We start from the raw sequence: 24,055 nt of genomic DNA on the forward strand, positions 1-24,055 counted from the left end.
GATTACATTGAGATGTGTTGTCACTGGCCTACACACAATACCTCATAATGTCAAAGTGGAATGATGTATTTTCTAAAGTTTTACAAATGAATTAAAAATGAATAGCTAAAATGTCTTGAGTCAATAACCCCTTTCAAGCCTAAAATAAGTTTGGGAGTAAAAATGTGCTTAACAACTCACATAAGTTGCATGGACTCACTCTGTGCAATAATAGTGCTTAACATGATTTTTGAATGATTACCTCATCTCTGTACCCCACACATACAATTATCTGTAAAGTCCATCAGTCGAGCAGTGAATTACAAACACAGATTCAACCACAAAGACACGGGAGTGTCACGCCCTGGCCTTAGTTATCTTTGTTTTCTTTATTATTTTGGTTAGGTCAGGGTGTGACATGGGGGATTTATGTGTTTTGCCCGGTCTAGGGTTTTTTGTATGTTTATGGGGCTGTATCCTTTCTAGGTAGTTTGTAGGTCTATGGTTCTCAGTTAGAGGCAGCTGTCTATCGTTGTCTCTGATTGGGAACCATATTTAGGCAGCTATATTCTGCGGGTATTTTGTGGGTGATTGTCTTCTGTCTTTGTGTCTATGCACCAGATAGGACTGTTTCGGTTTTCACATTTGTTGTTTTGTAGTGTTCTCATCTATTGTCCTTATTAAAACATGTTGAACACTAACCAGGCTGCATTTTGGTCCTCCTCTCCTTCAATGGAAGAAAACCGTTACAGGGAGGTTCTCCAATGCCTCACAAAGGGCACCTATTGGTAGATAGGTAAAATACAAACAATGAATATCCCTTTGAGCATGGTGAAGTTATTCATTACACTTTGGATGGTGAATCAGTCACTATAATGATACAGGCATCCTTCTTAACTCAGTTGCCTGGGATGAAGGAAACCGCTCAGTGATTTCAACATAAGGCCAATGGTGACTTTAAATAAGTTACAGAATTTAAAACTTCTCAGGGCTAGGCGTCCCGTCAGCGGGACACCTGTCGACAACTTCCGGTGAAATTGGAGGGCGCGCAATTCAAATAAATAATCATAAAAATGATTCTTGTTAATCTAACTGCATTGTCCGATTTACAATAGGCTTTAGAGCGAAAGCATGCCATGCGATTGTTTGAGGACAGCGCCACATATCAAAATATTTTTCAACCAGCACAGGCTTCGTAAAATAACAAATAGCAATTAAATATTCACTTACTTTTTTGAAAATCTTCCTCTGATTTGCAATCCCAAGGGTCCCAGCTACAACATGCATGTTCGTTTTGTTAGATAAAATCCTTCTTTATATCCCAAAATGTCAGTTTAGTTGGCTCCATCAATTTGAGTAAACCACTCGTTCAACATGCAGAGAAAGGAATCCAAAAAGCTACCGCTAAACTTTGTTAAAAGAAGTCAAAATACATTTCTACTCAATCTTCAGGTACCCTAAAATGTAATTAGACTATAATAATTCATACGGAAAAAAGTATGTTCAATAGAAAAGCTAAGCAAGTGCGCGTCCTCTTCGCCGCACACGCACAGACTGATTTCCAACTCTGACTACCTGTACCAAAACTCAAAATTCTTCCATGTTTGGGAAGAAACAAGCCTGGAACCTTGAACAAAGACTGAGCTGGAATTGCGTAGGATCCATAGCTTTCTATTGAAAGAGCATGGGCTCTCAAAAAACAATATTTTCCGGTTGGTTTTTCTTTGGATTTTCTCCTACCATATCAATTGTGTTATAGTCTCATACATCATTTCTACAACATTTCTACAAACTGCAAAGTCTTTTCTATCCAATGGTACCAATTATAAGCGTATCCTGGCTTCTGGGCCTGAGTAACAGGCAGTTTACTTTGGGCATGTCAGTCAGACAGGAAGGGGAGAAAAATAGACCCTAGCCTGTGATATAGGCATCCTTCTTAACTCAGTTGCCAGAGATGAAGGAAACCGCTCAGGGATTTCACCATGAGGCCAATGGTGACTTTAAAATAGTTACAGAATTTAATAGCTGTAATAGGAGAAAACTGAGGATGGATCAACAACATCATAGTTACTCTACAATACTAACCTAATTGGCAGAGTCAAAAGAAATAAGCCTGTACAGAATAAAACATATTCCAAAACATGCATCCTGTTTGCAACACTACACTAAAGTAATACTGCAAAGAATGTGCCAAAGCAATGTAACTTTTTTTTGTGTGTGTGTGTGTGAATAGTTATGGAAATGAGATATTTCTGTATTTCATATTCAATAAATTTGCAAACATTTCTAAGAACATATTTTTACTTTGTCATTATTGGGTATTGTGTGCAGATAGGTGAATTCAGGCTGTAGCACAACAAAATGTGGAATAAGTCAAGGGGTATGAATACTTTCTGAATGCACTGTATGTATTGTAGTGGTGTAATGTGTATGCTGTGAGTCGGGAAGCAAGTTCAGGGAGTGTATTTAAAAAATTTATTGAACATACACCAAAACAAGAAAACCGGGTAGCCTACAGCCATGAACACTGGAACAGAAACAATATCGCCTGGGGAAAGGACCAAAGGGAGTGACAGATATAGGGAAGGTAATCAGGCAGATGATGGAGTCCAGGTGAGTCTGATGAGGCGCTGGTGCGCTTAACGATGGTGACAGGTGTGCGTAATAATGAGCTGCTTGGTGACTTCGAGCACCGGAGAGGGAGTATGCGTGACAAGTGGTGCTGTGTGGCTTAGATAGTAAGCGCATGTCACTAGCAACACCAGAGTAGTGGGTTCGATTCCCACTTGGTTCATGACTCACTGTCGTCACTTTGGATTAAACACCTTGTACGTAAGTCGTATGTATTACAGCATTGGCCAATGCAATTTCAGTAAAGCAGTGTGAAAAGACCCCAGCAACTTTATTTTGGATGCATGTATACTGCATAGGGCATGTATTACATGCAAGTACATCTCTGATCTTGTCAATAACAGACTTTGTTTCAACTTGCTGTGAAGTAAAATCACAATAGTTATGATAATACATTACAGTAAATCATACTTTTATATATTTATGCAAACATCAATTTTCATTAAATAGTTCAAAATCTGTTGTAGACAAACCCGTTTAAAATTTATAGGTTTACCAAAGGTTAAGTGATTATTGATTAAGAGAGGTCAGACTAAGTTATAGTAAAATATGTTTTAACAAATGAGAAGACAATCATATCAAAAATGATGTGAGCATTGCGAAAAGCAATGACTTTATATTAACGTGTATTGCAATGTGAAACATGTGTTTCTAGATAAAACACGAATTAAGTTTGGTTAAAGTGACTATGATTTGATGTGTTGTACTTAGTCAATTGAAGATGTACTTAGAGTTTTGTAACAACTGCCTTTTTGATGATCTGTTTTGAGTTTTGTTGTAAGCGTTGTGAAAAAGTACCACATACTTGTGAAAATGGTACCAAAGCAGTTGAAGAAAAAGAAACTATGTCAAAGTTTATTAACCGGACAAAGTCGCTGCCACATTAGATTTACTGGTGAGAGCGACAGAATGTAACGTATGAATAGTTGTCTTTAGAGAGGGATTCATTCCCTGACTAACCCAAAAAGATTATCATAGACCCGTGAACCATTAGCATCTCTGCTATGTTATTCCTATTTTAAGTTGCGCATGTGATTATATTACCTTCCTGCAGTAGGGCAGCTAAACCTAACCAGATGTTTGTGTGTTTTGGGGTAGGTGTTTTTCATCTCGCACTGTCTTCTAATGCTATGAGGTTGAGGCAATACATCTGATGTCAGGGTCGTCTTCTCCCCTTCATTTCTCCCCATGACTCTGTTCACCGGATCCTTGACGGGATGGCAACAAGGTATAGGGGTCACACGAAGAGTGTCAACATCGTTGATGCCCTATTTCAACTGGGCAGCTTTATTGTCCTTCCCATTCTTTGTCTTGTGTTGTGTGTTTCTAATGGGCTCTTCTTCTTCGGTAATGTACTGAGCTTCCACTTGGGGGAAGTATCTGTAAGATAATGGAGCCTGACTGTTACAGACGTGGAAAGGGAAACGTCTGTACAGGTTCCACTGACCTGACCTATAACCTGCAGTTATAGGCTAAGCTAATTTGCTAACATCTGTAACAGTGTCAATGCTCTTGTAACATAAACAGCTTAGTGGTCGAATGCACAATGCATATTCACAGACCTCAACCGGCTGCGATCAGTCATTTGTGTGGATGTATTCAGAGATAGATCATCTGTAAGCGCCTGCTGGAGAAGGCAATTAACTGTAGAGTCCACCAGGGAGTTGATGTGAAATGGGGAGCATTCATCCACTGGTAAAAAAAAAATACACCACAGGGACATGCTTCCTCATATCCAGCCTTGAAGCTATTTATCGTCAGCGTTCTAATTGGTTATTCAATTGGATGGTAAGGAGAGTGAGACGTAATCAGTGGCCAAGAACGTTAGACTGAAACCTCCCATCAACTGGTCATGACCCTACAACCAGCGGTCAGAGGGGTTCACGCATACGCACGCATATACACACCCATACACACACTCCCTCCCTGTTCTATTCCAGTGCTGTTAGCTATAATTGGTGAACCATTAGTTACTTATTAGCAGAGAATCTCTCTCTGACATGTTTTTTATAGAGACACACAGCTTTTTCCCAGCCTCATTGAGATTCTGCATGACTCGATCATTCGGATTGCTTTTGACACCAACATGATTAAGGTTGTAAAAAAGAGTATGCAAATTAAATGGTACGATCTTGGTAATCAGAGAATTGGCCAGAAATCAGGGTGAAATATGCAGAGCTGTGGCCAAAGCTGAGAATCGAAGATATTGTGAATTGAATTATTTTTTTAGCTGCCCCAAACCTTTACTGATAAGAACATAAACTTGGTCCAAAATGTGTCTAGAAAAGGCATATTACATAGTTCTAGTAAAGGGTATTCTTTCCCTGCAGCAAATGCTACTCTTTCAGCATGCTGTGAGCAAATGGGAGTAGAAGAGAGGGGGCAGGCAGGCAGGCAGAATTTTGCAGCCTTCTGAACTGAAAGGCTTTTGCTTGGGCCCGTTAACAGTAAGTTTCAGCCTGTGTTTGTGGCTAGTGACCTGCTACTTCATTCCAGCATGCATCACTAACCCCTCTGAGGGATAAAGAGAGTGAAAGACTTGCACAGATGGAGAGAAGAGGAATGAAAGAGAGGAAGAGATTATCTATAGCCCCATTTATACCTGCCGCTAACATGCGTCCTGATATTGTCCTGATCTTGTTCTTATCTTGTCTGTTAACAAAATAAGATATGACCTGTTTAAAATTGTGGGCACAGTCAGAATGTGGACAAGATCAGGACAAAGGACACACACGGTTTAAACGGGGCTTTAGAGCAGGAGAGAGAAACATAATATGGTTATAATACTGTAGAGGATGGTAAGGAGAGTGAGACGTAATCAGTGGCCAAGAACGTTAGACTGAAACCTCTCATCAACTGGTCATGACCCTGCAACCAGCGGTCAGAGGGGTTCACGCGCACGCATACGCACGCATATACACACCCATACACACACTCCCTCCCTGTTCTATTCCAGTGCTGTTAGCTATAATTGGTGAACCATTAGTTACTTATTAGCAGAGAGAGTGGGCGGTGTAATTATTAAAGTAGCCAAGCATGGAATGTGGTCTGTAGCAACCAACTGAGATAGTGTCGCAAAGTGCCCCTGTCTTTTAAGAAGGAGCGTTAGCATAATGGAGAATTACTACTTTCACTCTACTACTCCAACAAGAAATGTCAAAGCTGTTAGATACAAGCAGCAGTGGAGTTTTAGAGCCTCACAAAAAGCTAAATACACACTATGAACATTACAACAGTACATATCTCTCATCCAATCCAAACAGACACGTTCAACTTGTTCTTCTAATGGATTATGCTCATCCAGTACAGTGCAGTATGTCTGCTGGTTTTGAGTAAATGATTATGGACATACTCTATTTTCCCCCTTTACCCTCTTTTCAAAGTGACGCTATGTAATGATGTGTTTGACATCACATCCTCTTCAAATATTTTTGGGGGTTAGACGTCAACCTTGGGCCTAAATGCTTTTTTTAATAAAGAAGAAACGGCCACGTTTAACAGTATACAACACGAAGACACAGACAGCCAATCCATGTCAGGCTAACCTCCTGTATTGTGTTTATTTGGTGGCTTGTAGCCTCAGAGAAACAGCCCACATGGCTTACATTGACTGCAGACAAGAGGAATGACTGGCTTTCACATCCGCTTTCGATTAGACTCCTTCTCTGGGTTTGTCCTTTTTAAGTCAACATTAGAGTAAAAGGGGCCAGGTTTGGGTTTGGAGAGGGTTCAGCGAGGACTACAAATCACTGCAACTGATGTTGCTATAATAGATAGGCCCATGGGGGGCCATGGAACTAGCTAGGGCTTCAATCAGGATTCCTGGAAAACCAGGGAACTTATTGAAAGTTCCTGGAATATTAGGTCTAGTTATCATACTGTACATCCCAGTGTTGCAGTTGAGGATACTTAATAAAGTTTATAGTATTTACCTAATTCCATGTAGTTACTCTAGCCTATTTCATTGTGGTAATAAGAATGTAATTACTCAATATAATTTCTAGATACTTAACGTTATGGCAGTTAAATAGCACTCAACACCCTCCCACAAGTGAATGCATTGCAATCAAATAGCATCCACTTTAGTACTCATTCAGAAGATAGGACTGTTGTGGAAAAAAAGATGATCTGAAATTCTGAACATTTAGATAATGGCCTTTTAGCTGTTTGAAAAGACGGCCTGAAATTTCAGCCTGTTTTAGTGGGATGTTTTAGCCTGCCTGGTGACATCATTAATTGTCCAATAAGAAAGAGAGTTCCAAACCTCTCTGCCAATAACAGCTAGTTTTCAGTTTTCAAATTCAGTCCAAGCTAAATTCTTGTTTGAAAAATACTCTTTGCTAGGAAGCTATTTTTGTTTCTTTTTGACAATTTGAATTAAAAACAATCATAGTAAGGTACTTCATTGTTACCCAGAAATGATTTGATATTAAGATAAGAATGGCTATATTGGACCTTTTTTAAGGTTTAAAACATGCAAGCAAAGGAAAGGACTTAAGCCCAATTATTTATATATATACTAGATGACCGAAAGGGTGCGATGTTTTGAAGCCACCGGGCCTCCATCTTGACACTCCCCCACCTTCGTAAAAAATATTTTGTAAGCTATAGAAATGCAATTCTAAATATCTACATTAGTTTTTGCCACATATATTCTATTACAGACACCTACCTTCATGCATACTTTTACATTATATTATGTGAGCTAAAAAATATATAAAACACTTCCTTAAAGTATCATTTTGTGAAAGTACTAATATTACTGTCCCCACTGCAAAAAAAAAAATGCCTTCAAAGCCTCTCATTGGCAAATTCATTGCATCAGAAATCCAGGGTTTATATACATCAGTGGTTAAGCCATAAGAAGGTAAATAAACTCACTGCATATATATGCTTTGTGGTGGTGAATGATGACTCTCCATGCACCACTGGATAAGTTTACAGTGATTCAGGTTTCATAGCACCTTAATGGTCTTTTAAATGATACTGGACTGTCTTTTTATGAATTAACACTGACTGTCACACACACACACATGATTTGTGTCAAACATTTGAGTGTTAATAAGTATGAGAATTGTAGAAGAAACACATGGTTCAAATTAAAAAGTGAAAATTCAGTTTGAATACTTCTGTCTTAACGGTCCATAGTTTATAATGCACACTATTGTTTTGCTCTAGACACGTGCACAACGTACGTACACGTAAACACCCACATACACGCAGATGCACACAGACATCCTCTCTCTTCTCGTTTTCCCCCTCTCTCTCTCTCTCCTTCTCTCTCTCTCGCTCTCTCTCACACACAGCTCTGTCTCTCTGCTGCCTTTGATGTTTCCCCTCATGCACTGTGGGTCCCATTTGATCGACAACATGAGAAATCTGGAGCGTCGCTCCATCTCACACACCTGTTTTCAATTCAGACTGCAGACAGACACATTAGATTATTTCTCACAATCAGTTTTCGTTCCGATTCAGCCGCTATTAGTCATGTCTGGAGAGGGTTAGTTTACCTGTGTGTTAAATATGATGGATTGATTCTAAAATTATTCAAGACCAATAATTAGTACAACTGTATGATTTCTTTCTGCAATTTGGACACCTACCTGATTTCAAATAGGTTCAATATGTTTGGGACTCCATGACATGAGTAATGTCTGGCTGTTAAGTTTCCTATTTAAGCTGTGGAAAATACTGGGTATTTCATGTATGATGGTTGTCAGGATGGTGGGGTCAGTTTTAAAGCTGTCATGGTTGAAAAGACTGAAGAATTAGGCTCATATCATGTGATGCAGTCACATGGTGGAGGTGAGACTGTGTGCCGTCATTCACATTTTTAATCAAAGCCTCTATATCAGGACATACATTTTCTACATTAATGACATCTCAATCAATCTCAGTTCCTCCCAAAAATCACACCTAGATGCTGACCCCCTCATCACTTTTTGGTACGTTTATTCATTTTATTTTTTTTAAGCAAGAGGGAGAATCAACCTCGTACAAAATTTGTTAATTTTTATTTGGCTTTGAAAAAAACAAGAATACACTCATTGTTGTTCTACAATACATGTGAAGTCAAACAAATCACCAAGCATTGCATGGCGAAGTGAAAATAAAGCAGAGGTATTTCAGTGACCGACCGCTTTGCTTCGCTGCCAAATCGCTGAAACACTTCATTGTGTCTAATTGTTTGGGGGACAGAACATGCACAAAGGCAATTAAGAATGCTATGCATAGGCAGCACTTCCACAGGGCCAAGAGTATTGAGGCTAAAGCACAACATACATTATGCAGTTAACGGTTAACATATTGTTGCTACATAAAACCTGAATTGTGTGAATTATCTAATGTAAAGATGATATTAATCTGAGGATAAACTTTCCCTACACCATTTATGTAAGTATATGTAACGTATACTACACTTATACTGTAGTTCCATGGTCACATAAATATTTGTAACATAATTCTATTGTTTGACATACATGTATCCTAGAAGCACAGTATTGACACAACTGTGATTGTTTTATCAAAAGAGATTGAAGTACAATTCTGTTTATGAAGTAAGGTATTGTTTCCAATAGTATATCGATACATTTTTTTCCAATGTTACTCTACTATTATTTTAAGTGACATAAAATTCAGAATAATTTATTGAAAATATGAAATAAAAATAACAGCTTGGTGAAAGTTAAATATAATACATTTAAAATATTTAAATGCTCTTTTATCACAATAGTCTAATACACACGCATTGAAAGGCAACATTTCATATTCATGTGCAGGAAATTGATGGAATATGATATAGCATAACAAACATTATAAACACACACACACACACACACATCATTCAGCTTACTTCATACAAAATAATTGGTCACTGCTCAACCAGCCGAAGTACTTCGAGCAACATCAGTACTTGTCATCCCCCCAAAAATCTATGAATCAACAAAGTATCAGTCATAAGAAACAAAACAACATTAACATGACAAAAAATGTTAACATTAGACAAAACACAACCTTCCATTTAAAAAATGTTCCTCTACCTTGGAAGCACCTGTGACGTTAAGTGAGGTTCCAAATTTGCTCTGTAATTTGAAATTGTGCGAAACCATGTGTTTCTAAAACGTGTTGACAAAATGTGACAGAGTCAACAACAAAAAAGGTCCTCTTTTTGGATCACAACGCCACCCAGAGGATGGATATGTTAGTGCCTCCCTTGTGGGTGATCTGGTTAACACGACCACGTACGCAGTCCAGTGTCACATAGATGGCTGTACCGTTTTGGACCTGGAAGGAGGCCCTCAGGCCCACGTTGGCCCACTCGCTGCCCTCAGGCATGTGCCCAGAAATCTGCTGGGCCACGGGTGTAGCCTGTCCACCCTCCCCGCTGCCCCCCTGCCGGTGCAGAGTGAGCTTCACCACGTTACACGAATGGATCAGCTTCAGGTTGAGGGCCACGTTAGCTGTCCCATCCCCCCAGAAGACAAAGTTCTTTTGGGCGTTGGGTTCCCCAGAATGGGCCAGGCGCACTTGGTCTGATTCTGGGCTGACCTGCTGGAAGAGGAGGGCTTTGTTGCGGACGACTCCAGAGGGAAGGCCTGTCCTGGACACTGTGGCAGTCAGGGCAGAGGAGACAGCTGAGGGGATCCAGATAAGGCTCAGTATACTGATCCCAGTACTGTCTCCAAAGTAGCGGATATTACACTGGGATGGGGATAGGATCTCGAAACTAAGCGAGTGCCCACTATCCACCCTGACAGCCCCAGAAAGGGTGATGGATGTGTCCCTGTAGTTGACACCCGACTTGAATGCCTGCATCAATTCCTGGTTGGTCCCATTGCGGTTGGCGTAGGCCACCAGAGAGAAGCCCTCTCGGATGCAGGTGTGGCCCATGGAGTACAGCGCTTGCTGTAGGACAAATTTAACCACGCCACTCTCTGTGAAGCGCACCCCGCGGCTGTCGTGGGTCAACCCCACCATGTAAGGGTCAGAGACGGAGGTGATGCGGAAGGTTGGACGGTAGTTGGTCTGGTAGTGGGCTGACATTGACATCTGTGCTGTCATGGCCACGGCTCCAGTATCGTGGGACAGCCAGAGCATGCTGAAAGAAGGCCCATTGAGTTCGTAGACATGAAGGTCCTTGCTCTGGTTGCAATGCTGGTTGGGACTCTTCAGGAACAGAGTCAGCATGTGGTTGGGCTCGACCTCTGCGATGCCACTAACACTAACTCCCTGGAAGTACTTCCCGTCTGGCTGCTCAATGCGGACCCCACTGAGGTCGTGGCCCTCCTCCTCTTGACTGCTGTTGAGTCGCATGCCCACCTGGAGGAAGTTCCTGCAATTGTGCTTTAGGGCAAAGTTATGGTCCAGCCACATCAAGCCGTGCTGTTGGAAGGATAGCCGGCCGGCATGGTTGGACAGCAAGTCGGTGGCTTCTTTGCTCTGGACATTGAGCTGGAGACCAGGGAAGATGTGGCTGCCCGGGGCCCTGGCTGGGGGCAAGGTCACGGTTGCACCCCAGGACTGGGACATCCGGTTGTCTGTGAAGGGTCCACAGACAGAATCACTGGTGGCTGTACAGGGGATGGCAATGGGTTCTCCATTGCAGTCAGAACAAGCCTGGCACTCCGGAAGCTCCTGGTTGTAGAAGTAGTCATGGCCACATACTCCAGCAGCAGCCTCCCTTTCCGACATGCCCAGGCACCTGAACCCTCCTGCTCAGCATCAAACAACGACAAAGAGATGGGAGAAGGAGATCAAAAATATGAGCATGTGCCAAATTGCTTGATACTCTTAGTTGACTATTCAGGAAAAGGACTTCTGGAACCAGGATGGATATCATGTCTAATTACAAATTAGAGATGTTGTAAGCCTTACCTGGAGTGTTGAGGCACTTCACTCCCTGTCCACATAGGTTTGGTAATTCAAGGCATTCGTCTCTGTCCTGGCATATTCTGTCTGCATTGGGAGAGCACTGGGAGACCAGGAAGAAACCAGGTGGGCACATGGTACACTTTTCACACTGCGGCGGCTCCCTCTGGAAGTCACAGTAATCCTCCGGTCCACACGGGGCACCACACCCGAGCAGGGGGTGCGGAAGGTGGGCTTCCCCGACCACATCCATCAACTTAGCATCTACATCCATGTGCATGTCCTTGCGAACGGCATAGGACTTCTGCAGGTGGCTCCGAGCCTGGCTCTGGAGGCCTGCCAGGTGGCTCTCGAAGTAGCTCTGGAGCTCCCCTTGGAGGCCTTGGAAGGACACCTGTTTGACGGTGTCAGAGAGCAGGCCATACTGTGCCTTGACCACGTCCATCTGCTCATACATGCGGCGCTGCTGCTCCAGGATCTCCCGCTGCTGGGCCAACAGCGCCCCCTGCTGTTCGGTTAGCTTTTGCTGCAGGTCGCGGATGATCGTCTGCTGAGCCTGAAGGGCCTCTACCAGCTTCTCCTGCCCCTTAGCCAGTTGGAGGTGTAAGATGAGGGCATCCTCTGAAGGCACCTCATTCTCCCCTGTGAGATGGAATAGGGCAGGGTTTAATGTGTGGAGTAGTCAGAGATAGGATGTGGAACTATGTATAGCTAGCTATTAAACTGGAATCAAGTACTAATAATGTGCTCCTGTACTCTAAGATGATTAGACTTCAAAACAGTTCAGCAAATCATTACTGAAATTGTGGTTAATGCTAAGTTAAATATACTGTGAAATTATGATAATACAGTACATCCCTTTTTGAGATTAAATACTTTTTTAAAAAATTGTTAAACTATTTTGGCACAAAATCTAAAAGTCCAACATCAAGTAATGGAAGTTTCCTAGGCAGGCTTTTTATAGACATCAAAGCATTCTAAGTTTTCTTGACTGCCAGACATTTTTCTAGTTCAATTGGACTGCAGTCAATGCATGCATAATCTTGGGTCTCAAACACAAGAAGATGGTAGCAATGATGCATAATGTTGCGTGTTTAAATTAATCCCAAATAAATGTAAAGTAATATTATGTGATTTCCATTTCACCATGTCATTTCTAAACAAATCTACGTAGCCTATAAGACAATAATCACGATGAAAACCGCTTGTTCTGGAATGAGACTACTTTGGTTATTTTGCATACGCATTGTGTAAAGGGGTTCCAAATTACGCACACATCCACGGAGTTCAATCTGGCACGAGTTGGAACCCTTTTTACACACTATTATGCATCTTCCCTCGTCTGTCAATTACGTTCTTCTCAATAGACAGCCTACACTGTAAAGGTGTTACTGTGGATTTGACAGTAGATTACAGGCAGCTCGTGGCAAGTAAAACTCTGTATTTCATATTACAGTACACCTAATGTAATATAAATACGGCATCAAAGCAAGTACTGTGTAATTACACAAAGTACAATACCATAAAATGTACTGTATTATACTGTAAAAAGCATGTTGGCTGCCAGGTAAAGTGTTTACACATTATAGTATATTAATTCATATTTGGGTATTTATATCACTTGCACTTCTAGAGGTCTTACCAAAGGCTTCCAAACTGGCATCGACTACAGGGCAAAACAGTAGTGATGTTACGTTGAATGCTGGAGCTCCGAGGCATGCGTTGAAATCGAAGCAGTGTGCCGATGACTGTATCACTTTATCAGAAGCATGTGATCAATGATGTCTGAAGCTTTGCTGAACAACCACCTTATTGGTTTGGTATTTATTTGGCAGAAGACAAAGGCTACACTACGCTCACGCTATGGGACATCGTCTATAGTAATTTGGCAGCTCTAAATTATTTTGACCAGCAGGTGCCACTAGTGTATACTGTGTTGATCAAAGCCTTGAATGATGAACTTATTTTCAACACAATTGGATGGAAAATCTCCATGCTTCAGGAAGCTTTGTACTCCCATCACTACAAAACAGACCAAAAGGACATGGTAAAGGTTTAATACTTGCTGCCCATCCAAATTGATTGGGCACTATAACCACATAGTACAGCATTCTCACATTCTCACTCGAGGGTGCAACAAATATAGCCTACTACAAGCCCAAACCTCAAAATATGTTAATGAACCAAAAACAACAATACCATGCACCCACTAGTGGTTAAACGGTTCTTAGTGCACCAAAGATATGGTATGGTATTGTATTCTGTGGGGTGGAATGACCGTACCTTACGAAATACAGCAATGTTTTGCTATGCCCAAAATATTTTCCCACAATGCACCATAATGTACAGTATGATGCAGTAAAATGTTTGAGTATTTGACTGTTTATAATACCCCAAATGGCCATATAATTTACAGTTTTCTGTTACTGTGTAGCAGTGCCGTAGTATTTTAAGGCATTATAACACTAATAACAACATGTTTCATATACAATTGATGTGTGGGTATATACTAACCTGGTTTAATGTCACATGTGAGCTGCACTCCCAAAGGCGCACTGCCAAGTTCAGATGCAGGATATCCAAACTCTGGAAATTCTCCCAGAAACTGAGCAGCTCTGTCCGGCATATGGACAGGGGAAGGCTGGCTGGAAGCTGCGGCATCATCAGCTAGACAGCCCTCTCCCATACAATCTTTTGGACGGGGCTTTGGCCGTATCCTTAGTGGTAATTTACATTCGATTCCTTTGCAGTCTCTGGTGTCGTTAAAAGCGTGGAGCTGTTTCTGAGGAGTAACGCAATCCGCTCCAGTACATCCTGAAACGAAAACTTCAGACGTTTGCATCCTTGCGCTCTCTCTAACGCTGTCACTGTGCCTACCGCGCTGTGGTTGAACAACATACGTGTCTGTTGTGTCTCCTCTTGACTGAGAGCTGTGGTACACATGGTGCTGGCTGGGGACTGCCTGTCCCGATCTGGCCTGTGTTGTTGGATTATATTGCCGCGGTGGTCTGGATGATCTACCCCCCAGGCATTGGGCTCCGACGCACGGTCTGGGATCCCCAGTCTCGCCACCGTGGCAGTGAGTCCCCCGGCATATCTCTGCGACACCTCTTACTGTGTCATGTAGTGATAACGAGTACACCAATAACAACAGCACTGTTCTGGACAATTCCATTTTGCATTTGTTTATCTCCCTGCAGAAAATGAAAACGATTTAAATTTCAGCATCTTTTCGCTCTTATGACACCAGTGCGCAAAAATGTCACATTTTGGATAGATATGCTTATTTGATCAAATTAGATTTGGTTTAGTCTGGATTCCCCCGTATGTATTTTCTTGTTTAACTATAACAGTTAAAGTAGGCTACCTGAAATCCAGATATGACAAAGTAAACTCCAACAGACAAAACAATAGGGAACATTACCTGTGGCTCTGGTATTTGGTGTGGATGCCCTTTTTGAATGTCGTCAATAAGAAAACAATTTGAAACGTGCATCGCTCCCCTCACTCCATGTCTGACCCACTCTGAAGGCTTCTGGAATAGAATGCTAGTATGTGACATTCCAAAGACTTAATTAGCATCAGGTTTCCCCAGCCGCAAATTAACCCTTCCCCTTCCTATTCTTCCTTCCTATCGGAACACACTAAAAACAAATGGTTCTATATAGTGCCAAATACGGGTTATTGGGCTTGTAAGAATAGCGGAATCGTTTCTGGTACTTTACACTCTTCAAATCAAATCCAGCTTCATTATATAGCACATTTCAGACATGGAATGCAACGCAAAAAACATTGACAATAAAAACTGAAATATTTACTACACAACAAACATAAATGGATATAAAACAAAAATAATAACGCAAACTGAATGAAGGAAAAACAAAGCTAAAAATGTGTGTTTCAAGATCTCTTTTAAATATGTCCACAGTTTCTGCCCCTCTCAGGTTCTCTAGAAGGCTATTCCAGGGGCATAATACCTAAAGGCTGTCTCTCCATGCCTCTTGGTCCTAGGCTTTGGGATAGTTAAAAGGCCAGTGCCAGAAGACCTGAGGGACCTACTGGGTACATAACTTAAAAGCATGTCTGACATGTATTGGGGAGCACAATCATGGATTGATTTAAAAACCAATAGAAGCATCTTTAAATGAATTCTAAAACTCAGGCAGCCAGTGCAGCCAGTGCAGAAAACCGGTGTAATATGTGCTCTCCTTCTGGTCTTGGTCAGTACCCGCGCTGCAGAATTCTGTATGTTTTGCAGTTGACCAATGGCTTTCTTGGGTAGACCAGATAGGAGAGCATTACAGTAGTCAAGCCTGCCTGTAATAAAAGTATGGATGAGTCTCTCTGGATCAGCCTAAGAGAGAATTAGTGGTGACTCGAGGAAACCTGGAGATCCTCAAGGAACCAATGGAGGTCCTCAAGGAACCATTGCTAGTCAATGGTTCATATTTGCACCTTCGGGTTAGTTGAGGGGTTTTTGAGGGACCTTTTAATGGTTCAATGTAGCAATGGGTTCTTGGAGGAACCCTGGAGTGGAGGTGTGGCTTAGTAAGGGCGTGGCTTTAAGATATATATTTTTTTGGGCAACATGTTAAAATCATTGCTGTTCATCTGTTCAGTTGTATTGTTTTATTGTTTGCTCTTCAAATGGACCTAGATTTTTTTTTTGTCTTGTTCAGTTAAAATAAATAATCTTATGACTAATTTTGTTAATTTGAGTCAGTAATCCTTAGAACACACAGGACCCCCTAACGGCCAACGATGGACTGAAATCTTGAAAGAGTCATGATTCTACGAGTTTCTCGTTCACATGTTGTTCACCAGCTTTTTGGAGCTGTCATTGGTGACTGGGGCTTGTAGACGTGTGCTTTAAACAACGTATATTTGTTGATTGCTAGGCACATAAATATGATTATTTCTTGATACATTTGAAACCTATCAAAATGGTATTTGTCACATGCGCCGAATACAACAGGTGTAGTAGACATTATAGTGAAACGCTTACTTATAAGCCCTAAAGAAAAACATGTTAAGTAAAAAATAGATAAGTAAAAAATGCAAAATAAAAGTAACAAATCATTTAACAGCAGCAGTAAAATAACAATTGTGAGGACATAAACCAGGGGTACTGGTACAGAGTCAATGAGCGGGGCACCGGTTCGTCAAGGTAATTGAGGTAATATGTACAGCTGAAGTCGGAAGTTTACATACACCTTAGCCTAATACATTTAAACTCAGTTTTTTTCACAATTCCTGACATTTAATCCTAGTACAAATTCCCTGTCTTCGGTCAGTTAGGATCACCACTTTATTTTTAAGAATGTGAAATTTCATAATAATAGTAGAGAGAATGATTTATTTCACCTTTTTTTTCCATCACATTCTCAGTGGGTCAGAAGTTTACATACACTGAATTAGTATTTGGTAGCATTGCCTTTAAATTGTTTAAGTTGGGTCAAACATTTCCGATAGCCTTCCACAAGCTTCCCACAATAAGTTGGGTGAGTTTTGGCCCATTCATCATGACAGAGCTGGTGTAACTGAGTCAAGTTTGTAGGCCTCCTTGCTTGCACACGCTTTTTCAGCCCACAATTTTTCTATAGAATTGAGGTCAGGGCTTTGTGATGGCCACTCCAATACCTTGACCTTGTTGTCCTTAAGCCATTTTGCTACAACTTTGGAAGTATGCTTGGGGTCATTGTCCATTTGGAAGACCCATTTGCGACCATTTGCGATGTCTTGAGATGTTGCTTCAATATATCCACATAATTTTCCTTCTCATGATGCCATCTATTTTGTGAAGTGCACCAGTCCCTCCTGCAGCAAAGCACCCACACAACATGATGCTGCCACCCCCGTGCTTCACGGTTGTGATGGTGTTCTTCGGCTTGCAAGCCTCCCCCTTTTTCCTCCAAACATAACGATGGTCATTATGGCCAAACAGTTCTATTTTTGTATCATCAGACCAGAGGACATTTCTCCAAAAAGTACGATCTTTGTCCCCATGTGCAGTTGGAAACCGTAGTCTGACTTTTTAATTGCGGTCTTGGAGCAGTGGCTTCTTCCTTGCTGAGCGTCCTTTCAGGTTATGTCAATATAGGTCTTGTTTTACTGTGGATATACACTAATCAAAAAAATAAAGGGATCACTAAAATAACACATCCTAGATCTGAATGAATGAAATATCCTTGTTAAATACTTTTTTCTTTACATAGTTGAATGTGTACAAAAATTATCAATGGAAATCAAATTTATCAACCCATGGAGGTCTGGATTTGGAGTCACACTCAAAATTAAAGTGGAAAACCACACTACAGGCTGATCCAACTTTGATGTAATGTCCTTAAAACAAGTCAAAATGAGGCTCAGTAGTGTGTGTGGCCTCCACGTGCCTGTATGACCTCCCTACAACGCCTGGGCATGCTCCTGATGAGGTGGCGGATGGTCTCCTGAGGGATCTCTTCCCAGACCTGGACTAAAGCATCCGCCAACTCCTGGACAGTCTGTGGTGCAACGTGGCGTTGGTGGATGGAGCGAGACATGATGTCCCAGATGTGCTCAATTGGATTCAGGTCTGGGGAACGGGCTGGCCAGTCCATAGCATCAATGCCTTCCTCTCGCAGGAACTGCTGACACACTCCAGCCACATGAGGTCTAGCATTGTTTTGCATTAGGAGGAACCCAGGGCCAACCGCACCTGCACAAGGGGTCTGAGGATCTCATCTTGGTACCTAATGGCAGTCAGGCTACCTCTGGCGAGCACATGGAGGGCTGTGCGGACCCCCAAAGAAATGCCACCCCACACCATGACTGACCCACCGCCAAACCGGTCATGCTGGAGGATGTTGCAGGCAGCAGAACGTTCTCCACGGCGTCTCCAGACCCTGTCACGTCTGTCACATGTGCTCAGTGTGAACCTGCTTTCATCTGTGAAGAGCACAGGGCGCCAGTGGCGAATTTGCCAATCTTGGTGTTCTCTGGCAAATGCCAAACGTCCTGCACGGTGTTGGGCTGTAAGTACAAACCTGTGGACGTCGGGCCCTCATACCACCCTCATGGAGTCTGTTTCTGACCGTTTGAGCAGATGGGAGGTCATTTTGCAGGGCTCTGGCAGTGGTCCTCCTGCTACTCCTTGCACAAAGGCGGAGGTAGCGGTTCTGCTGCTGGGTTGTTGCCCTCCTACGGCCTCCTCCACGTCTCCTGATGTACTGGCCTGTCTCCTGGTAGCGCCTCCATGCTCTGGACACTACGCTGACAGACACAGCAAACCTTCTTGCCACAGGTCGCATTGATGTGCCATCCTGGATGAGTTGCACTACCTGAGCCACTTGTGTGGGTTGTAGACTCCGTCTCATGCTACCACTAGAGTGAAAGCACCGCCAGCATTCAAAAGTGACCAAAACATCAGCCAGGAAACATAGGAACTGAGAAGTGGTCTGTGGTCACCACCTGCAGAACCACTCCTTTATTGGGGGTGTCTTGCTAATTGCCTATAACTAGTTATAGGAATAGTTTTCTATTCCATTTGCACAACAGCATGTGAAATTTACTGTCCATCAGTGTTGCTTCCTAAGTGGACAGTTTTATTTCACAGATGTGTGATTGACTTGCAGTTACATTGTCTTGTTTAAGTATTCCCTTAATTTTTTTGAGCTGTGTAGATACTTTTGTACCTGTTTCCTCCAGCATCTTCACAAGGTCCTTTGCTGTTGTTCTGGGATTGATTTGCACTTTTCGCAACCAAAGTACGTTCATCTCTAGGAGACTGAACGCGTCTCCTTCCTGAGCGGTGTGATGGTCACGTGGTCCCATGGTGTTTACACTTGCTTACTATTGTTTGCACAGATGAACGTTTGGAAATTGCTCCCAAGGATGAACCAGACTTGTGGTGGTCTACAATTTTTTTTTCTGAGGTCTTGACTCATTTCTTTTGATTTTGAAGGTAGGCCTTGAAATACATCCACAGGTACACCTCCAATTGACTCAAATGATCTCAATTAGCCCAGCAGAAGCTTCTAAAGCCATGACATCAGCTGTTGAAAGGCGCAGACAACTTAATGTATGTAAACTTCTGACCCACTGGAATTGTGATACAGTGAGTTGTAAGTGAAATAATCTGTCTGTAAACAATTGTTTGAAAAATTACTTGTGTCATGCACAAAGTAGATGTCCTAACCGACTTGCAAAAACTATAGTTTGTTCACAAGAAATTTGTGGAGTGGTTGAAAAACAAGTTTTAATGGCTCCAACCTAAGTGTATGTAAACTTCCAACTTCAGCTGTATATATTGTTTTTTCTCACAATGTAGTGCAGATATTTGTACAGAAACTCAGCCTAAAACCCCAAACATCAAGCAATGCAGGTGTAGAAGCACGGTGGCTAGGAAAAACTCCCTAGAAAGGCCAAAACCTAGGAAGAAACCTAGAGAGGAACCAGGCTATGTGGGGTGGCCAGTCCTCTTCTGGCTGTGCCGGGTGGAGATTATAACAGAACATGGCCAAGATGTTCAAATGTTCATAAATGACCAGCATGGTCGTATAATAATAATAAGGCAGAACAGTTGAAACTGGAGCAGCAGCACGGTCAGGTGGACTGGGGACAGCAAGGAGTCATCATGTCAGGTAGTCCTGGGGCATGGTCCTAGGGCTCAGGTCCTCCGAGAGAGAGAAAGAAAGAGAGAATTAGAGAGAGCATATGTGGGATGGCCAGTCCTCTTCTGGCTGTGCCGGGTGGAGATTATAACAGAGCATGGCCAAGATGTTCAAATGTTCATAAATGACCAGCATGGTCAAATAATAATAAGGCAGAACAGTTGAAACTTAAGATGATGAACAGGAATGACATTTACGCTAACGGCTGACCAGAAATAACCATCTAAAAGCCACGCCTACAATCTGATAGGCTGCCACCTGTACAATATATTATTAAAACCTTTCACAATTGAACCCCTCCCATCACAAATAGGTTCTGGTTTTAACCTTTACACAGGGGTTCTTCAAAGATCCTGTTCAGAGGGGTTCCTCAAGGAACCTTTTCAACTGGAAAGGTTCCGCCAGTGTGTCCGAACCATTACTTCTAAGAACATGAAGAGGTTCTAAATGGAACTTGTAAGGTTCTATAAAGAACCATTAAAAAATATTTTCTATAGCACCAAAAAAAAGCGTTCCGCTATGGTTACATCCATTTTGGGGGCTATATAAAACCCTTTTTTGTGGTTCTTGATAGAACCTTTAAGGAGAATGGTTCTATAAAGAACCTTTCTCAATCTCAAAGGTTCTTTGTAGAACCATACAGGGTGTTTTTTTCTGGTTTAATAGTCATTATGTTGTTCAAATTTCATTGATTTTATTGTGTTTATCAACAAGTTGAATAATGTGTGCTAGCTTTGAAACGACTGGGTGGTCCATGAGGAAAGACTAAAGAACTACTGACTTAATTAATCGTCCTCAAGAGAGTAGATAAAATGGAATGACACTCTCACTCAGTTGCACAAAAAGAGCTGTGAAAAAAACACGCCCCAAAATATTTGTAGCCGCCCCTACATTTAAATGATCACTAAAAGAGGAAAGAACAAAGAACAAAGAACCCAAAGAGTTTTTTGGGTCAAAGGAACCTTTTTTTGGGTCAAAGGAACCTTTAATGTCACTTTTAAAATGTACTTTTACCCCATTTTCATGGTATTCAATTGTTAGTAATTACTATCTTGTCTCGTCGCTACAACTCCCGTACGTGCTCGGGAGAGACGAAGGTCATGTGTCCCCCGAAACACAACCCAACCCACTGCTTCTTAACACAGCGCTCATCCAACCCGGAAGCCAATGTATTGGAGGAAACACCATGCACCTGGTGACCATGCACTGCGGCCGGCCCGCCATGCACTGCGGCAGGCCCGCCACAGGAGTCACTGGTGTGCCATGAGACATGAGACAAGACTTACCGGCTAAACACTCCCTAACCCAGACGCTATGCCATTTATGCGTCGCACCACAGACCTCCCGGTCACAGCCGGCTGCGACAGAGCCTGGGCGCGAACCCAGAGTTTCTGGTGGCACAGCTAGTACAGTGCAGTGGTGCAGTGCCCTAGACCACAGCGCCACCCAGGAGGCCCTTGAAGTCACTTTTTATGGCGTGTCCTTTGCGGTGTAGCGTATATTTCCAATGCCAACTTGCCAATAAAATATTATTGTCAACATTGATTTTGTTAAAAATAATGTACTAGCTATTATGCAAATACATAACGAAGAGGAAATTAAATGTCTGAGCTTTTACCAACATCAATTTATAGCCAAGGCTAACTCTTATTGCACAGTTCCATAGAAGCTGAAAGTATTTCTAGAACAGCTTACCCTTTATTGACTGACATGTCTCATTTGTCCTGAATGAACTCTCTGATGACCTTGTCGTCAACAGTGTTGTCCGAGGTGTCAGTAGGTTTTTGCTCTGGACATCTTTATTGTTGAGACAGCTGTTGCCCTTCCAATGTCTGTCACATCAAACTCACCATGTCTAGGGGGGTCAGGAAATGTCTATCTTTTGTTGAGGAGACCTTAGGTGAAAGTCAGGAATGTGAAACATTAATATTGGACTTTCTCCCAATCTCATTAGTTAATTAGACTAGAATACAACTCTTGGGACTGGCTTGCATATCATGTAGTCATTAATATCTGATTTGAGTGAATATTTGAGACATTTTGTAGTACTGCCTATCAATAATCTTTACATAACTAGGCAAGTGAGTTAAGAACAAATTCTTATTTACAACAAAGGCCAAACCCAGACGACACTGGGCCACCCCAATCACATTGATACAGCCTGGATTTGAACCAGTGATGCCTCTTGTACTGAGATGCAGTGCCTTAGACCACTGCGCCACACGGGAGCACCCCAATCAAGACATACAGTACACACAGCTATAAATATATATTATTTGAGTGTTGTTTGCTCTTTTGATTGCTAATGAAATCTTGTTAGAATAGCTATTTTCCACATAAAGTCCAAATAACTTCACAGATCTTCATTGTAAAGGGTTTAAACACGGTCTCCCATGCTTGTTCAAGGAAACAAACAATTAATGAACATGCACCTGTGGAACGGTCGGCACTAACAGCTTACAGACGGTAGGCAATTAAGGTCACAGTTATGAAAACTTAGGACACTAAAGAGGTCTTTCTACTGACTCTGAAAAACACCAAAAGAAAGATGCCCAGGGTCCCTGCTCATCTGTGTGAACGTGCCTTAGGCATGCTGCAAGGAGGCATGAGGACTGTAGATGTGGCCAGGGCATTACATTGTAATGTCCATACTGTGAGACGCCTAAAACAGAGCTACAGAGAGACAGAACGGACAGTTGATCGTCCTCGCAGTGACAGACCACGTGTAACAACACCTGCACAGGATCGGTACTTCCGAACATCATACCTGCAGGACAGGTACACGCTGGCAACAACAACTGCCTGAGTTGCACCGGAAACACACAATCCCTCCATCAGTGCTCAGACTGTCCGCAATAGGCTGAGAGAGGCTGGACTGAGGGCTTGTAGGCCTGTTGTAAGGCAGGTCCTCACCGGCAACAACGTCAAAATGTCAAAATGTGCTCTTCACTGACGAGTTGCGGTTTTGTCTCAACAGGGGTGATCAAATCAAATCAAATGTATTTATATAGCCCTTCGTACATCAGCTGATATCTCAAAGTGCTGTACAGAAACCCAGCCTAAAACCCCAAACAGCAAGCAATGCAGGTGTAGAAGCACGGTGGCTAGGAAAAACTCCCTAGAAAGGCCAAAACCTAGTAAGAAACCTAGAGAGGAACCAGGCTATGTGGGGTGGCCAGTCCTCTTCTGGCTGTGCCGGGTGGAGATTATAACAGAACATGGCCAAGATGTTCAAATGTTCATAAATGACCAGCATGGTCGAATAATAATAAGGCAGAACAGTTGAAACTGGAGCAGCAGCACGGCCAGGTGGACTGGGAACAGCAAGGAGTCATCATGTCAGGTAGTCCTGGGGCATGGTCCTAGGGCTCAGGTACTCCGAGAGAGAGAAAGAAAGAGAGAATTAGAGAAAACACACTTAAATTCACACAGGACACCGAATAGGACAGGAGAAGTACTCCAGATATAACAAACTGACCCTAGCCCCCCGACACATGAACTACTGCAGCATAAATACTGGAGGCTGAGACAGGAGGGGTCAGGAGACACTGTGGCCCCATCCGAGGACACCCCCGGACAGGGCCAAACAGGAAGGAAATAACCCCACCCACTTTGATGATGGTTGGATTTGCGTTTATCGTCGAAGGAATGAGCGTTACACTGAGGCCTGTACTCTGGAGCAGGATCGATTTGGAGGTGGTGGGTCCATCATGGTCTGGGGCGGTGTGTCACAGCAACATTGGACTGAACTTGTTGTCATTGCAGGCATTCTAATTGCTGTGTGTTACAGGGAAGACTCCTACTCCCTCATGTGGTACCCTTCCTGCAGGCTCATCCTGACATGACCCTCCAGCATGACAATGCCACCTGCTATACTGCTGGTTCTGTGCGTGGTTTCCAGCAAGACAGGAATGTCAGTGTTCTGC

The 24,055-nt window shown here is 42.5% G+C and overlaps 1 protein-coding gene across 1 annotated transcript; it reads right to left on the reverse strand.

Moving 5' to 3' along the window:
* Positions 1-8,545: 8,545 nt before the first annotated feature.
* nell3 (NELL (neural EGFL like) family member 3) lies at positions 8,546-15,093 on the reverse strand. The gene is made up of 4 exons (XM_020494621.2): positions 14,903-15,093; positions 13,993-14,672; positions 11,485-12,120; positions 8,546-11,321 (listed from the first exon to the last, which is right to left on the reverse strand). The coding sequence occupies exons 2-4, from the start codon at positions 14,651-14,653 to the stop codon at positions 9,784-9,786; spliced, it is 2,835 nt and encodes a 944-aa protein (XP_020350210.1). The 5' UTR covers positions 14,654-14,672; positions 14,903-15,093; the 3' UTR covers positions 8,546-9,783.
* Positions 15,094-24,055: the final 8,962 nt, after the last annotated feature.

This window comes from Oncorhynchus kisutch, linkage group LG11 (assembly GCF_002021735.2).
Source record: "Oncorhynchus kisutch isolate 150728-3 linkage group LG11, Okis_V2, whole genome shotgun sequence".
Lineage (NCBI taxonomy): Eukaryota > Metazoa > Chordata > Actinopteri > Salmoniformes > Salmonidae > Oncorhynchus > Oncorhynchus kisutch.

Coding starts and splice junctions, on each gene's coding strand:
- nell3 (XM_020494621.2), bottom strand. CDS start 14,653: ATGGAATTGTCCAGAACAGTGCTGTTGTTATTGGTGTACTCGTTATCA. Junction 12,121..13,992: donor CACATGTGACATTAAACCAG/GTTAGTATATAC, acceptor TCCATCTCACAG/GGGAGAATGAGGTGCCTTCA. Junction 11,322..11,484: donor GAAGTGCCTCAACACTCCAG/GTAAGGCTTACA, acceptor GATGCTGAGCAG/GAGGGTTCAGGTGCCTGGGC.